The sequence below is a fragment of the Peromyscus leucopus genome, chromosome 15 (assembly GCF_004664715.2).
Source record: "Peromyscus leucopus breed LL Stock chromosome 15, UCI_PerLeu_2.1, whole genome shotgun sequence".
Lineage (NCBI taxonomy): Eukaryota > Metazoa > Chordata > Mammalia > Rodentia > Cricetidae > Peromyscus > Peromyscus leucopus.
The window spans coordinates 21,871,576-21,890,444 of record NC_051076.1 but is presented as its reverse complement, the minus strand read 5'-3'; the positions used below and the strand labels follow the sequence as shown (position 1 = coordinate 21,890,444).

Sequence of the window (18,869 nt, the reverse complement as noted above, 5' to 3'; positions counted from 1 at the left end):
TGGTTAACAGAATTTGTTTTTGCAGAGAACCCAGGTTCAATTTCCAGCACCCACATGCTGGCTCACAACCATCTATAACTCCAGTTCCAGATGATCTGATGCCCTCTTCTGACCTCTGTGGGCACCAAGCACAAACGTACTGCACAGGCACACATGCAGGCCAAACACTCATACATAAGATACATCTAAAATCAACCATCAACAAAGGGAATTATGTCCTTAAAAAAATACAGTCAAATAAAGAATATGACTATGCTTTCCAATGATCCAAACACCCACTAGAAACTCTTCAGCTTCTGATTACTCAACAGGAGAACTACACACTTATCAGGTTGAGAACCACCATAACTCAGACTGCTTGCCAAGCTTTTATCAGAGTCCATGAACATGCTAGAGTGACTTCTTGACTCACCTCTCCCCCATTGACATACTCCATCACAAAACACAGACGGTCTTTTGTCTGGAAGGAGTATTTCAAGGACTTGAAATGAAAAAGAAGAAATGTTAATTATAATCCTGTATTCTTAAAAGTATAATGGTACCAAAAATAGAATACTTTAAAACAGTCAGCATAACTGACTGACACTGTTCCTTAAGAGTGTATTTACTTCTTAAGAGTGCTTTCTAAGAATCTGTTAAGTAAAAATAAATTAGCAATATTAATAAGCACTTTCAACCTACTGTGCTACCTGAGACTGAGTTAGTACTCATTACTCTAGTTCTCTCTGCAGTCTCCACAAGGAACTCTACTTCTCGAGGAACACAGTTGCTTTTATTCATTATTGTCAATTTAGTGTCGCTTTTAATTTGTATAGACTCAGGATAAAATCTGGCCCAACTCAATAAGGTCAGGCCTGGTAACTTTGTAAGTCATAAGAAGACACTAAAATGTTATTACATTAGATAATAGACATTGAAACTTTTTAGTAAAGACCAGTATCTATTGATAACTCGGAAAATGTTTACTTTAGATAGCCTTAAAATGTTAATAAAAAGTTTCAATTTTAAACTGTAGCTGTTATTTTTAACCTTAATATGCTTGGTACAGTATGGAACACAGAGAAACTTTATACTGAATGGTTTAAACTTTTTCTAATGAAGAAAATACAGCAGGACTCATCCTGTATTTAACACATTCCACATTTCTGGGTTTTTTGTTTGTTTTGTTTTTGTTTTTGTTTTTTATGGTTTTTCAAGACAGGGTTTCTCTGTGTAGCTTTGTGCCTTTCCTGGAACTCGCTTTGTAGACCAGGCTGGCCTCGAACTCACAGAGATCCGCCTGCCTCTGCCTCCCGAGGGCTGGGATTAAAGGCGTGCGCCACCAATGCCCGGCACATTTCTGTATTTCTATCATGAAAGTTATCTTATTCCTGTGAAGTCTGTTCATTTAAAATTTTGACTTTTGAAAACTGAAGACCATGCTGTGTGGTCATTTTAAAAAGTAAACTTCATTTAATTTTTGTTTTTTTCTTTTGAGACAGGTCTGACACTAACCCAGGCACTCCTAGAATTTACTAGGAAGTCCAGGCTGGCCTCAAACATGGGGAGAGCGTCCTGTTACAGACTCCTCAGTATTGGTATTGTAGTCAAGAGCCATCATGCCTGGATTGGGCCACTGTTAAAAACTAAAACTAAAAATAGGCTTTAAAAGTCTAGCGTATTTATCAGTGAACTTAAAATGCCAGAGCTGGCCTACTTGATCTGCAAAATATATATATATATTTACAAAAAATATATATATTTACAACTGGGAGATTCATGGGAAAAAAGAAAAAGATTTTTAAAAAGTTGTGCACAGAAAATGGGAGGGATTATAAATACATACTATAATAGATTATATACTTAATTTATGTTTTCAACAGTTTCAAAGAAATTGAACTTACAGTCTGCCACAAAGAGTTCGGCACAGATAAATAAATGCTACTTAAAACACAGCCATAGTTTAGCAGTCATTATCTAAAATGTCATTAATTCAGTTCTCTAAGCACTTACTGTTAAGAACGGATGTCTGGTGTTCTTGAGTACTCTGCTTTCTGTAAGAGTATGAGCCACTTCATCCTACAAAAAACAGACAACCTATAAAAACGTGTTATGCTACAAATATGACACTTTCTCCACTTTTCAGAAATCAGAAGACACTGCTTAGACATGAAGAAGAGTATCAATACATGCTGGTACACTTCTTCTATTGCTTGGCTTCCCTGGCACCACTACACCCAAAAATCCAATTAACAATGTAATTCTGAGGGGTAGAAGATATAAATTCATACAAACTCACTCATATTTGATCAAATTACATCAATAATGATAGAAAATAAACAATAAAATTATTCAAGATGAAAAAATTAAATATGTTGTTTTTTTCTTTAAAACAAATGACTTACCAGCTAATAACTATAGCACATCTTAGTTAATATTCCCACAGTTATAATACATTTTATTCAGGGAGATGTTAAGATACAATTTATTGAGAATCATAATACAAACTCTCCTACTAACAGTAAGTTATTTAAAAAGAAACCTCGGAGTACATATTTTAATTCTAAATTAAACATTTCAAACCCAAAAGTAAGAGAGTCCAAAAGAACATCTTTGTGTTTGTTACTTTTTTTTTTAATTTATTTTTATTTTATGTGCATTGGTGTTTTGCCATGGGTGTCAGATGCCCTGGAACTGGGGTTACAGACGGTTATGAGCTGCCATGTGGGTGCTGGGAATTGAACCTGGGTCCTTTGGAAGAGCAGCCAATGCTCTTAACCACTGAGCCATCTCTCCAGCCCTGTTTGTTACTTTTTAATATTGTTCTTTTTAAAACTACTTCACGTGAGTTTTAAAATGCAAACACATTTCATAAAAAGAATGTATTTCTCCTAGAAGAGATCTCCTGGGTGGACTGGGGGCGGTTGGGGTGGGAGTGGGAGAGTACCGAAAAAGATGACTGTATTTTGGGGTTAGGTAGAAACCTGATGCAAGGGAAACTCTCACAAATGTACAAGGATGACCCCAGATAAGACTCCTAGCAATAGTGGATACGTAGCCTGAACTGTGATTAGATTGGTGACTACCCCAATTGTCATCAGAAAGGCTTCATCCAGTAACTGATGGAAACAGATGCAGAGACCCACAGCCAAACATTAGGCTGAGGTAGGAGAATCCTGATTAAGAGAGGGAGGGAGGGAGGAAGGATTGTAAGAGACAGAGGAGTTGACATCACAAGAAAACCCACAGAAACAACCTAGCCTGGCTGCTAGGAAGTCTAACAGTCTGAACCAACAACCGGGGAGCCTGATCGGACTGACATAGGCCCTCTACATATATGTGACAGTTGTGTAGCATGGTCCTTTTGTGGGACTCCTAACAATGGGAGCAGGGGCTGTCCCTAATGCTTTGGCTGGCTATTGGGAACCTATTCCTCATATTAGGTCGCCTTGCCCAGCCTTAATACAAGGGGAGGTGCTTAGTCTTGTGGCAACCGGATATGCCATGCTTGTTGATACCTATGGCAGGCCTACCCCTTTCTGAGAGGAAACAGAAGGGGGGGGCAACGAGTGCAGCTGGGATGTAAAATTAATTAATTAATTAATTAAAAATTTAAAACATAAACAAACAAGAAAGTATTTCCCCAATTGTGTTCTTTATTTGTAAAAATCAAACTCTCATCTTGATTTGTGAAAGGCAAACTAAAAGGGATTTTCTTTTAACATATGGAAAGTTGAAAACATGTTCCATATTTCAAAAGTCTATTATCTTAAAGAAAGAAAGAGGGTAGCTGGCATCTCTACAGTTTGCTTCTAGGAAATTCTTAAATAAATACCTTGCTGGATCAACAATACGGTTGACAAATAAAAATTAGATTATAAAAAAAAAAGAGTAGAACAGCAGGACACTGAACTATACTTATTATCTGACAAAAGCATTCTACCTTAGTTTATGCCTAGAAGAAAAATCAGGAACAGATTTATAAAAGAAGCTAAAGCCGGGCAGTAGCACACACCTTTAATCCTAGCACTCAGGAGGCCAGCCTGCTCTACTTAGTGAGATCCAGAACAGGCACCAAAACGACACAGAGGAACCCTGTCTCAAAAAACAAAAACAAAAACAAAAACAAAAACAAAAAAAAGAAGCTACTACTCTAAGGTAATTTGGGCAAAGGAATACCAACTGTGTATGAACAAAAAGTAAAGTGAATTAACAATGTAGTATTTAAAGCAAGTTAAGCCAAGATAAAGAAAGCACTTCAGTCTTATTTCATAGGAGCCAGGTTTAAGTGCTCCAACAATTTGAAAGTCACTGCCACACTGTATTATTATGCCTAAATCAATTAAAGTAACATTTTAATAGAAAATAAATCAGAAGCAGAAATGACACATGAACTTACTGATTTTTATGCCCAGGAGTAACTAGCATAATGGCTACCATACAGCAAGGACTTACTATTTGAACTGAATATCATAAACCCAAAAGCTTCTTCATTCAACCATTACATCAACAACTATGCAGAATTCTCTAGGTATAGCTTACACACTGGAGACAGGGCCTTCCACAAAACAGAGAAATCCCTGTTCTCATAGAACTTTCATTCTAAATAGTCAAACAGTGATAATGGATAAAGCCAAGTGGATATTGGATAATAAGCATCATCCAAAACTATGAATTGCATGAAATACATAACTAAGCAAGTGATACATAGAACTAAACCAATTCATTTAAAAATTCCTCACAGTGTACTTATTAAATGTTAATGACAATACAGGTATAAAGTTGTTTTATAATAAAAAGGCAAGTGCTTTATTCACAGATTTCACAAGCTAGTGAAGGTAAGTCACTCACCAATTTAAGAGCAATACACTATTAACAAGAGGATTTATACGATATTATAAGTGAGACAGAGAAGGAAAAACCAATGGCATATAAGATCAGTAATGTAATCCAATAGGAACTGAAGAGCATAGTGGCTAGCACCATGTGATTTATGCTTTTTAAAATTTACCGATGCCATATTGGTGGGTACAGTAAAAAGAAAGGAGCAATTAGGAGAACAATAAAGTACTCCAAGATAGAAACAGATAATTGAGGCTAATGAGGTAGTCTGAGGAATTTTTAGATTTAAAATCAAAAGAAATATTCTAAAAGTTACATGCCTCCACCAAAAAGGTAAATCAAAAGTAATGAGTTTTTATATGCAGTGAGAAAGATACAGAAAGGGTTAACATTCACTGCTATGGAATAGTATGCTAAGTAATCTGAGTCAGTAAACTAGAGAAGAACTAAAAACAGTGACTAGCAAACCAATTTAATATCAGAAAAGATAATCTGGTGCTTTAGAAAACATTTTTATGGGGTACTTCATACTATTTTAGTAAAACAGCCATGTTACATACAATATTTTCCTAGATCAGTTAGTAAATTTCATGGGAGAAGACTTTTCCTCCTCTAAATTCTTCAATCTACTTAACCACATGTGTAGAGGCAAGCAAAGATATGCAGAGATAAAATTTAATAAAATTATTTGTGATAAGAACACAATTGAATCTGGAAGAAATGGACAATTTTCTGGATAGATACCACATACCAAAGTTAAATCAAGACCAGATAAACTATTTAAATAGAACAATAACCCCTAAGGAAATAGAAACAATCATTAAAGATCTCCCATCCAAAAAAAGCCCAGGACCAGATGGTTTCAATGAAAATTCTTCTTTGAAAATCTGGTAGAATTTATGTCCAATGCTCTTCAAATTGTTCCACACAACAGAAACAGAAGGAAACTACCAAATTCTTTTTATGATACCCAAACCACACAAAGATGCAACAAAGAAAGAGAATTACATTTCAATCTCCCTCATGAACATTGCTGCAAAAATACTCAAAATATTGGCAAACTGAATCCAAGAACACATCAAAAAAATTCCACCATGACCAAGTAGGTTTCATCCCAGGGATGCAAGGATGGTTCAACATACAAAAATCTGTCAATGTGATACACCATATAAACAAACTGAAAGAAAAAAAAACCACATGATCATCTCATTAGATGCTGAAAAAAGCCTTTGACAAAAATCCAACACCCCTTCATGATAAGGGTCTTAGAGAGATCAGGAATACAGGGAACATACCTAAACACAATAAAGGCAATTTACAGCAAGACAACAGCCACCATCAAATTAAATGGAGAGAAACTCAAAGCGATTCCACTAAAATCAGGAACAAGACAAGGCTATCCACTCTCCCCATATTTATTCAATATAGTACTTGAAGTTCCAGCTAGAGTAATAAGACAACAAAAGGAGATCAAGGAGATACAAATTGGAAAGGAAGAAGTCAAACTTTCACTATTTGCAGAGGATATGATAGTATACATAAGTGACCCCAAAAATTCTACCAGGGAACTCCTACAGCTGATAAACTCCTTCAGTAATGTGGCAGGATACAAGATCAACTCAAAAAAAAAAAAAATCAGAAGCCCTCCTATACACAAATGATAAAAGGGATGAAAAAGAAGTCAGAGAAACATCAACCTTTACAATAGCCACAAATAATATAAAATACTTTGGGATAACACTAACTAAAAAAGTGAAGGACCTGTTTGATAAGAACTTTAAATCTCTAAAGAAAGAAACTGAAGAAGACATCAGAAAATGGAAGGATCTCCCATGCCCATGGACAGGTAGGATTAACATAGTAAAAATGGCAATCTTACCAAAAGCAATCTACAGATTAAATGCAATTCCCATCAAAATCCCAACACAATTCTTCACAGATTTGGAAAAAACAATACTCAACTTCATATGGAAAAACAAAAGACTCAGGATAGCTAAAACAATCCTGTATAATAAAGCAACCTCTGGAGGCATCACCATCCCTGACCTCAAGCTCTACTATAGAGCTATAGTAATAAAAACAGCTTGGTACTGATATAAAAAACCGACACACAGACCAATGGAATCTAATCGAAGACCCTGACATTAATTCACACACATATGAACACCTGATTTTTGACAAAGAAGCCAAAACTATACGATGGAAAAAAGAAAAGTATCTTCAACAAATGGTGCTGGCATAACTGGATGTCAATATGTAAAAGATTACAAATGCACAAAACTCAAGTCCAAGTGGATCAAAGACCTCAACATAAATACAGTTACACTGAACTTGATAGAAGAGAAAGTAGGAAGTACTCTTGAACACATTGGCACAGGAGATCACTTCCTAAATATAACAACAGGAGCACAAACCCTGAGCACAACAATTAATAAAGGGGACCTCTTGAAACTGAGAAGCTTTTGTAGGGCAAAAGACACAGTCAATAAGACAAAAAGACAGCCTACAGAATGGGAAAAGACCTTCACCAACCCCACGTCTAACAGAGGACTGATCTCCAACGTCTATGAAGAACTCAAGAAACTAGACATCAAAATACTGAACAATCCAATTTAAAAATGGGCTAAAGAGCTAAACAGAATTCTCAAAAGAATCTCAAATGTCTGAAAGACATTTAAAGAAATGCTCAACATCCTTAGTCATCAGAGAAATGTAAATCAAAACGACTCTGAGATACCACCTTACACCTGTCAGAATGGCTATGATCAAAAACACTAATGACAGTCTATGTTCTATGGAGAGGATACGGAGCAAAGGGAACACTCCTCCACTGTTGGTGGGAGTGCAAACTTGTACAACCACTGTGGAAATCAGTATGGCAATTTCTCAGAAAATTGAGAATCAATCTACCTCAAGACCCAGCCATACCACTCTTGGGCATATACCCAAGGAATACTCAATCATACTACAAAGATACATGCTCAACTATGTTCATTGCAGCACTATTCGTAATAGCCAGAAGCTGGAAACAACCTAGATGCTCGTCAACTGAAGAATGGATTAAGAAAATGTGGTACATACACACAATGGAGTACTACCCAGCAGAAAAAAACCATGACAGCATGAAATTTGCAGGCAAATGAATGGAACTAGAAAACATCATCCTGAGGGAGATAACCAAACCCAGAAGGACAAACATGGTATGTACTCACTCATAAGTGGATACTAGATATAAAGCAAAGAACAATCAGACTGCAACCCACAGAACCAGGGAGGCTACATAGCAGGAGGGACCCTAGGATGACTGTGGCTTATAATAAGTTTTGGTTTTACCCAATCACTGAGCAAGCCTAAATGAAACATTTCACTATTAGGATAAGAATTTGTACTGTATCAAGCTGATAATAGAATATATATATTCTTATATATATATTCTTATATATCTTATATATATAAGAACACAATTGAGAGGTAACAGGATAGACAAATTAATACTTTAAAATGTATTTTCTATCATAATTTGTATTTGAGGTTAGAAATTTCCCATTAATGCAAGTTTAATGGTACTGTATTTCACATACTAATTAGTTTTTCTATGAAGATATGGTACATACAAGCTAAGAAGTAAACACAGATGCCAATAATTTTTAATCACAGTTAAAAGAAACATGTCAAAACAAGAAGTTAAAAATAACAGTGGCAAAACTTAGTGGCTAAAACAATGCGATGCTTATTTAAAAATTCATTTGTTGATGATAATTACAAATGAAGAGTTTTAGAAGTACTAAAATTTAAAAGAATAATGTTCTTATAAAAATGCCTTTGAAGTACAGATTTCCATATATTCAACCATCCTGAAATATTAACAATGAGTCTTCAAGACTAATTTCTTTCAGAGTAAGAAGTTTAGAAGGAGACTATTTCCTGAGGGCATGAGGCACAATCATTTTTTCCAATTTTATTAATAACCCTCCAAGATAAATGGCCTAAAATTCTTCCTTCATTTGCTCACTCAGTTTTATGACAGTTGTTTGTGTGAATGAGAAAAAACAAGAGAAGGAAAGAAAATAGGATATTAATTAAAAATGAAACAGGAATACATTTATACCACTAACAAAGATCCAAAGGTGAAACCTGGGTTTATGATTATGATTTTATTAGTAAGTTGAAATTTACAGAATATAATTTCTCAAGCATAGATCAAACAGTATTAGTCCGTCTGTACCTCCAATATAATGCTCATTTCTACTTCACCTGCCTCCTATCTTCAAACATCTCAATGTCTACGTAACCAGATCCTTGTTCCATTCACATTATTTTCTGTATATTGGCAACAGGTGTCCTATGATTGACTCTGTCACAAGCTGGCTGACATGAGAATATTTTGTGTATGAAGGCATTTATTTCCTCCCTCCCTCCAGAGTAATAAATGAAATGGAAGAAAAAAATGAAGTGAGTATTATACACAAGAGCACAAGTGCAGAAGGCACACTGTTTTAATCAAAGCACAGTAACTTCCAAGGATCACTGTTTACTTGCTCAATGTCTCCACAAGCCTAGTCCTACTTGCCTGCTTGCTTTTTATGAGATATGCCATACTTATCAAGCTCTAAATCATGGCTCTAAGCCCCTCCCCCGCCCCCCGCCGCATCCTAAAATTTGAGCACTGGACTAGTTTCAAATTTCTAACATTTCTTCCCTCTCTATTTGCTTTCACATTATTCCTTAATTTGTCTTCTCAAGATGTTTTTACCTACTTGAAGAGGGGAGGGTATCTATAAACAGTGAATCACCATTCTCAAGTACCATGTTTGCTATTTATTCTTGATGCTTCTGTTTCAACTACTACTTGGATGGAGTGTCATGCCCTCTTTGACTGCCATCAAGATTCTGTCACTATAGTCCTCAGCACTTCTTCAGCTGCAAAGCACATGGCCTTGACATTCAGAGGATCCTGAACATGTAGACCTAGGTATAAGCGAGCTGCTTCCTTTCCTCGCCAGCATGCACTCGACCCTTCCAGTCTAAAATCTTCAGTTCTGGCACATCGTATATCTTGACTTTATTACTTTTACTTTAAACTCGCATAGATATTGTATTTCGTTTGAATGAGTCTTCATGTTGAAGTTATTCTCTAAATATTCTCCATTTCTCTGTTTTTGGTTTCTCATTCCCAGATATACTCCAAAATCTGTTTCTAACTCTTTCATTATTTTCTTTTCACTATAGTAATCATAATTAGATTTACAACTGTTCTTTCTTACGCTGTTTCACAAGCCTATTTTTTGTTTCATACTTAGACCTCTCTATGAAACACTAGTCCACGGCTGACAACTCATCTTCTCTATGTTGTTTCCACTAGCATCAACTCTACTGTGGCTTATGAATTATTCTAAATCTTCCAAATTTTTTCATCTGTTTGGTGATGCTCAGGAGTCTGTTCACATTCATGTGTGAAAAGGTAAACTAACAGAGTGTGCATTTACTTGATGAATAAAAACGGAACACAAATTTTCCTACATACATTAGGAAATATGCATGTACATATTTTACTTTAACAGTATATGGGAGGAAAAAAGTTCTGGCCTCCAAGAATGTCCAACAAGAGGTGTCAATCACCATACCTGGGATTCAAACCTTTCCAAAAATAACTACTTAGTATCAAAGGGCATTTCTATTTTTATTATAAAAACACTCTAGGAGTAAGAGTGGGATTTACTTAGCTAGCTATTCTCATAAAAAATAAATGAATACTCTGTATGTTTTACTATCTACTCCTACTTGCTAAAAATGGAGAGAGATTATAATAGTCAAAGGATAAAAATATGTCAAAGGGCATAAAAACAAGCTAAAAAATAAATTAATGAAAGAAACTCAAAACCAAAGTTGAGCACTCAGAAGAAAAATTACAGCACAGCTGACAGTACATTTGCTGAAAAACTGAACCAAGCCTAAATTATGGCGTCTCTGAGATACGCCATAAACTGAGTGAGCTACTTTACCCCTAAAGCTGCACTATACTAAATGACAAAGCTGAATCTTTCTGTGTGGAATCAAAGAATATTAGACAGTAACTTGAGGCTGTATGAAGAGAGAAAGACCTCTACTAAAGGTCAAGAGTGTGAAATAATACACTAGAGAAGTTATTATCTTGGATTGCAATGTCACTTTGTGTTTTTGTAAATATCAAGAAATAAATACATTCACATAATATAAAAAAGTGTAATTTAAAGACAGTAATAACTGAGAGGTGACAAAGATAAGTCTATTGAAAAAGTTTTTGTACATTATCAAAATGTTTCTAGTCTGAATATTCTGGCTTCAAAATAGTAATTATAATTACCCTAGAATCTATAAAGAAAACTACTATAGAACACACACACAAAGAAATTAGAAGGAACTAAAGTGTTTATCTCAAATTTCAACAAATGGCCATATCTAATCTCTCCAACCAGCCTGATCCTACACATCCTTCTTCAGTCTCCAGCTGAGTCCTTATGAGCCTTCCCTCAACACACCTTCCCCCAACCACGTAGAGATCTAGCCTAGGCCCCCACCCACTGCTCAAGCCTACTCTGCCATCCTTACCTGTACAGCCTTCCACCACTAGGTTTTAGGCAGGACCCACCCTGCCTCACCCAGTCTCTTCCCACGCCATATACAACCTCTCTACTCAGACAGATCCTGCATATCATTTTCCAGTGTCTATTCCAATGAGTCTGTCTGATCCTCTCCCCCATATACCTTTCTCAACCCTAGATCTACCTCCACATTCCAGGCTTTGACTATGATGTACATCCAAAACACCATCCCAGTTCCCTGTGTCAACAAGACTGCATTCCACCTAAGCCACTTCTACCCTCTAGGCCTAACTGGATCTGCACATCCTCTGTTCTGTCCCAACCTTCTCTGTCCATGTTAGACACAGAACTAACAAAAGCCCACAAAAGAAGCAAATACAAACAATATGAAAGATTAAGGCAATGTCTACCTGCCTCCAAACCCAGCCATCCTTCAAAAATGTGTGCCAATGAAAATTACCTAGATGAACTCCAGGTCAAAGAATTACAAAACAAAACAAAAATCATGAACTTCATTAAATATTTCAAGGAACTTAAAGAAGAAAGAAATAAACAGCTCAATGAATTTAAAAAGAAAAGAACTTAAAACAAATGCATGAGTGATACCTAAGGAAACATAAATGTAAGGCTGAGAGAAATGATGAAAACAATCCAGAATTTTAAAATGAAGTTCAGTAAAGAGAAACACTGAAGAGGACTCAAGTTGAAATGAAGATGGAAAAGAAAATACCAAGAACCCAGATAGAAAACTCAAAGGACAACCTTACAAATAGAATGGATCAAGCAAAAGATAAAATATCAGTCCTCAAAGATGAAATAGAAAAACTTGAACAAATAAATGAAGAATATAAATTTTTTTTAAAAAAACACAGAAAAGGAACATACAGGAAATGTGGGACACCACGAAAAGACTAAACATTCTATTTATAGCAATAAATGAGAAGAATCCCAGATAAATGACATAGACCAGATCTTCAACAAGATTAAAGATAAAATTTTCACCAAACTAAAGACACAAATGCAAAAAAGACACAGAACAACAAATAGACAAGACCAGAAAAGAAAACGCCCCTAGCATATCACATTTAAAACACTAAGTATACCTAATGAAGAAAATGTTTTGAAAGCTGCAGGAGGAGAAAGTCACATATAAAGGAAAATCTATCAGAATAACAGCTGATTTCTCAATGGCAACTTTGAAAGCCAGAAGAGTCTGTAAGTCCTAAAAGAGTATGACAGCCAACCTAAAATACTGTTGAGCAAAACTATCTGTCATAATTAAAGGAGATATAAAATGTTCCATGATATGAGTAGCCTAAAATTTTATATCCAAAAAAACAAACCTAAAGGAAAGACAGGAAGAAACATCTAGTGCTGAACCGAGAAGTGAACATAGCCACAGGACTGAAGACAGTGCTGGGGATAGTCTGTATGGCAAAGAGCTCTGATTGGTCAATAAATAAAACACTGATTGGCCAGTGGCCAGGCAGGAAGTAAGAGGGACAAGGAGAGAGGAGAATTCTGGGAAGCAGAAGGCTGAGGCAGACTGCCAGCTGCTGCCATGACCAGCAGCATGTGAAGACACCCATAAGCCGCCAGCCACATGGCAAGGTATAGATTTATGGAAATGGACTAATTTAAGCTATAAGAACAGCTAGCAAGAAGCCTGCCACGGCCATACAGTTTGAAGCAATATAAGTCTCTGTGTTTACTTGGATGGGTCTGAGCGGCTGTGGGACTGGCAGGTGACAAAGATTTGTCCTGACTGTGGGTAAGGCAGGAAAACTCTAGCTACAGAAGACTAACTACTAAGCAAGTTCTACTGAGAACATAAATAACAATACCAAAATATAACACCACAATGACTAGGATCAACACACACGTTTCAATGATAACTTTAAATATCAATGGCCTCAATTATCCAATTAATAACAAAGGATGGCTGAATGTAATAAGAAACAAAATTCATCTATCTGTTGTCTACAAGAAACACTTCTTAGTGTTATAATTTATTTATTTGAATTTTTTGTACATTGGGTTTTGCCTGCATGTATGTTTGTGTGAGGGTGTCAGATACCCTGGAAGAGGAGTTACAGACAGTTGTGAGCTGCCATGTGGCACTGGGAATTGAACCTGAGTCCTCTGGAAAAGCAGTCAGTGCTCTTAACTTCTGAGCCACCTCTCAAGGCCCACATCTTAGTTTAAGAGATAGGCGCTGCCTTAGAGTAAAAGGATGAACAAAAGAATTCCAATCAAATAGGACCAAGAAGTAAGTAGGCATAACTATCCTAACTGACAAAACTGACTTCAAACTAAAAGTAATCAGAAGAGATAGACATTTCATCTATCTATTGTTACCTTCTAGTGAAGGTAACAGTTAACCAAATATCCCAAATATATATGCACCACACTCCAGTTCACGTAATTTAAAAAAAAATAAAAGTATTATTAGATTTAAAGACACAGATTAACATCAACCCTTGAATAGTTCATGATTTCAATACCCCATTTTCTCCAATAAACAGGTCATCTAGACAAAAAATGAACAGAAAAAAGTCAGAATTAAATGGAATTACATATCAATAGCCTTAACAGATATCTATAGAATATTCTAAATAAACACCAAAAGATATACATTTTACTCAGCAGCACACAGAAGCTTCTCTAAAATTCTTTTAAAAAATTATGTGTACCAGTATGACCTGATACACAGACAAATCTTTACAAATTCAGAAAAACTGAAATAACACCAAGTATCATGTGATCATTATTCAATAAAACTTAAAATTGAAAGCAAATTTCTAGTAAATACACAACCCATTACTGAATGATAAAAGGGTCAAATAAAAAAAATCAAGAAGGAAAGAAAAATTTTCCTGGGACTAAATGAAAGAAAAATAAAGCAACACAAACCTGTAGGACTCATTGAAAGCAGTCCATCAGAGAAATGCATATAGCTCTAAGGGCCTACATTAAAAAAATCAGAGCACAAAAAATTCAATTAATTAATTAATGATGCAACTCAGAAAACTTGGAAAAACAAAAGCAAACTGAATCTAAACCCAGCAGACGACAGGAAATAAAAGAAAAAAAGGAGAAAGTAATGAAATAGAAATAAAACAATATCAAGAATTGATGAATCTAAGACCTAGTTCTTTGAGAACATAGGGGGAAAAAAGTGGACAGACATTTGGCCCAACTAATCAAAAGAAAGAAAGAGAAGATTCAAATGAATAGAATCAGAAATGAACAGGGAAACATTACAGGAGATACCAAAGAATTTCAATAAGATAAAGGAATACTTTAAAAATCTGTATTCCATTAAATTGGAGAACCTAAAAGAAACTGATGACTTTGTAGATTCAGCCAAACCACCAAAATTAAGCCAAATAGTAAACAACCTAAACAGACCCATAACAAATGAGGAGATTAAAATACTAATAAAAAAGATTTCCTGTGGAGGGGCACATGCCTTTAATCCCAGTACTCAGGACACAGAGGCAAGCGGATCTGAGTTCCAGGACAGCCAGGGCTATACAGAGAAACCCTGTCTTGAAAAAGCAAAAACAAACAAACAAGTTTCCAACTAAAACTGTCCAGGCGCAGACGGACTTACATCCTTTCTAAATAATTCAAACAGATACAAACAGAAGAAGCATTCGAGCTTCTATGTGACCAATATCACTCTAATACCAAACCCAGGCAAAGACACAACAAAAACAGAAAACTAGAGGCCAACATCCCTAATGAATACAGATTCAAAAAGAGCTCAATAAAATACTTACAAACCAAATACAGACCTAAATAGCAAAAAGATTATCAACTGTGGCCTAGCTGGCTTTGAGATGTAAGGGTGGCTTATACACAGAAAGTCAAAATATGTAGCCACGAGTGTTGGAGTACTCCTCTAGCCCCAGGACTTGGGAGGCAGAGGCAGGTGGAGCTCTGAGTTTGAGGTCTGCAAAGTCAGTTCCAGGACAGAGAAACCCTCACTCAAAAACAAACAAGCAAAACAACAACAAAAACACCAACAAAAACATAAACAAACTTCATAATGGACTTAAAGATTTGAAAAAAAAAACATATGATCATCTCAATAGATGCAGAAAGGCCTTTGATAAACTCCAATGTGGCTTCACGATAAAAGTCCTATTAAAAAAAAAAAAAACAGGACTAAAGGAAATACTACTCCTCATAATAATAAAAGCTATTGCCCTGGCTAGTTTTTATTTCAATTTGACACAAGTTACTCACCAGGGAGAAGGGAGCCTCAATTGAGAAACCGTCTCCACAAGATCGAGTAGTAGGCAAGCTTATGGAACATTTTCTTAATTAATGATTGAAGTAGGAGGGTTCAGCCCATTGTGGGTGGGGCCACCCCTTGGCTGTGATACTGGGATCTATAAAAAGGCAGGCTAAGCAAGCCATGTAGAGCAAGCCAGTAAGTCATGCCCCTCATGGCCTCCTGTCTCCAGGAACCAGCACTACTTGAGTTCCTGTCCTGACTCCTTCAACAATGGACTATGATGTGGAAGTATAAGCCAAAGAAACCTCTTTCCTCCCCAACCTGCTTTTTGATCATGGTATTTTATCATAGCAATTGTAACCCAAACTAAGAGTTATAGCTATAAATTAGAAACGCATAGTCAACAGCAACCTAAATGGAAAACCTAAGTCAACCCCACTGAAGACAGAAATCACACAGAGATGTCCACTCTCCCAACTCCTCCACTGCACTTGAAGTACTAGCTGGAGCAATCAGGTAAGAGAAGAAAATTAAAGATCCAAAAAAAAAAAAAAAAAAGTTAAAATCAATCATCCTTATTTGCATTGCACACAGCATGACACTATATATGAAAGATCCCAAAAATTCTACCAGAAGCCTTCTAGAAATGATAAATTCATCAATAGTGGAAAGATAATGGATCAACTTGTACACATCAATAGTTTTTCTATACATCAACAACAAATAGCCATAAAAAGGTGTCATGGATCTACTCCCATTCACAACAGCCTCCAAGAAAATACAATATCTAGCAATAAACCTATCCAAGGAAGTGAAGGACCTTTGCAATAAATATTTTAAACCTCTGAAGAAAGAAATAAAGACACTAGGAAATGGAAAGGCATCCCAGGCTTATGAATTGGTAGAATTAATGGTGTGAAAATTACCACTCCATCAAAGGTATTTATAAATTTCAATCCCAATCAAAATCTCCTCCTCCTCTTCAGAGAAAGAGAAAAAAAAATCCTAAAATTTATAAGAAACCACAAAAGACCCTGTATAGACAAAACAATCCTGAGCAAGCAAGCAAACAAACAAACAATTCTGGTGGGATTCCATTCTGGAGGGATTCCATTCCAGATCTCAAGATATATTACAGGACCACAGTAATAAAAATATAGTCCTGACATAAAAACAAACATATAGGACATTGGGACAGGATTGAAAATTCAAACATGAATACATGTAACTTCAGCCATTTAATATTTGACAAAGATGATAAAAACATGCTCTAGAAAAGAATGCATCTTCATAAATGGTGCTGGGAAAATTGAATGTCCACATGCAGAAGAATGAAATTAGCCCCCATCTTTGCACAGAAACTGTTTCCAAATGGTTCAAAGACTTAAATGTAAACCTGAAACACTGGAACTGTTAGAAGAAAGCACAGGCAGCACCCTACAGGACACAGGTACAGAAAGGACTTCGGAATACTCCTTTTGCCCAAGAATTAAGGGCAGCAAGTGATAAGTGGGACTTCATAAAACCAAATAGCTTCTGCATGGCTAAAGAAACAACCAACCAGATGAAGAGGAGGACACAAAACAGAGAGAATCTTCACTAGCTCTACATCTGACAGAGGATTAATATCCAGAATATATAAAGAATTCAAAAACCAAGAGTATAAAAACAAATGACTCATTCAAAAACAAACAAACAAACAAACAGGCCTGAGATCTAAACAAAAAGTTCTCAAAATAAGGGTGGGGATGGCTTAAAAAAAAATCACTCAAAAACATTCTTACTATCTAGCAATTAGGGAAATGCAAATCAAAACAACTTTGAAATTTCATCTTACCAATCTCAGTCGGCAAAGATCAACAAAACAAATGAAAAAACAATGGTGGGGGAATGTAAGGAAAGAGGGACCCACCTTCACTGTTAGTGGGGTTGCAAGCTGATCTAGCCACTCTGGAAATCATTGTGGTAGAGTTCCCAAAAAGCTAAAAATAAAACTACCATACGACCCACATATACCACTTCCTGGCATATGACCAAAGGACAACAGCCCACTCCACAGGTTCTGCTCAGCCGTGTTCACTGCTGCTCTTTGCATAATAGCTAGGAAATAAACACCACCTACATGTCTGTCAACTGATGAATGGGGAATGAAATTGATATGGCACATACACATAATGGAAAAATAGTGAAAGCAACACTAACGTAATTAGTGATGTGGATCATAAATATATAGTTAAAACATTCCTTCAAATTAACAAATGAAATATTTCCTCAATGGAATAAAACAGCTTCACTAAAATTTACATAATACTATACACTGCTGAAAACCTTAAAACGAACACTGTTGTCTACTACCAGGTAATAGTTTAAACTCAATGTTTTGATTGCTTCATGAAATCTCCATACCATTTACAAGAATGTGCACAGATATATGTTCATACTAAAAAGCTTTTTTCAAGTTACCTTTGCAATAATGACTTCTTTCTTCAGAATCTTCATAGCATAGTATTTTCCACTTGCCTTCTCTCGAACTAAAATTACTTTTCCAAAAGTGCCTTTACCTAGTAGTTTCAAATAGTCAAAATCATTCATTGTCTGAAAAATATAAAGTAGAAAACCACAATCAAATAGTTGACACAATTTATTGTTAGTCTGCTTGTAATACTTGTACTGTAAACTCGATATTGATCCTACTAATTTCTAGACCAATTTCAAAATAAAAAAAAAAAAACATACTACTATTGGTTGTTTCTTGAGCAACCTTAAATACTGAAAATAATGGAGTTTTCAGACTTTTTAGAAATTATTTTGAACCTAGAATTTCTCCATCAGTCAAATTATTAGTTAACTGACAGAACGTTTTTTAAAAATAAGGTTTTTAAAAAGTATTTCCCAGTTCTCAGACTTTTTTTAAATTAAGTGCTACCTCAAAAGAAGTGATATCTAAGAACGCACACATAAACATTTTAAAACACAAGCAAAGAAGGATTTTTCAAAGAAACAGGAGAAAAGAACAAAAGAAAGTGTCAATTTCCAGCCATTGATCAGGAAGATAGACAAAAAAAAAATAAAATTATCAACATGAAATGATAAAGGTGGCATCACTACAAAACCTACAGGTATTAAAGGGACCATAAGAGCAGCTTTATGCCAGTAAAATTGACACTGAAATAAAGTAAGCAAATTACTTACATCACAAACAGTAAAAGCCCACTGACAAA

General features: G+C 35.6%; 1 protein-coding gene across 4 annotated transcripts in view; it reads right to left on the bottom strand.

The window, feature by feature from the left end:
- Window positions 1-18,869, bottom strand: part of Akt3 (AKT serine/threonine kinase 3) — a 244,883-nt gene that overhangs the window by 63,089 nt on the left and 162,925 nt on the right. For all 4 annotated transcript variants that reach the window (XM_028865526.2, XM_028865528.2, XM_028865530.2 and 1 more), the window contains 3 exons: window positions 18,112-18,243; window positions 1,993-2,058; window positions 413-481 (listed from right to left, as the gene is read on the bottom strand). In XM_028865526.2, coding sequence (XP_028721359.1) covers window positions 413-481; window positions 1,993-2,058; window positions 18,112-18,243 — 267 coding nt within the window. The remainder of the gene's footprint in view (window positions 1-412; window positions 482-1,992; window positions 2,059-18,111; window positions 18,244-18,869) is intronic.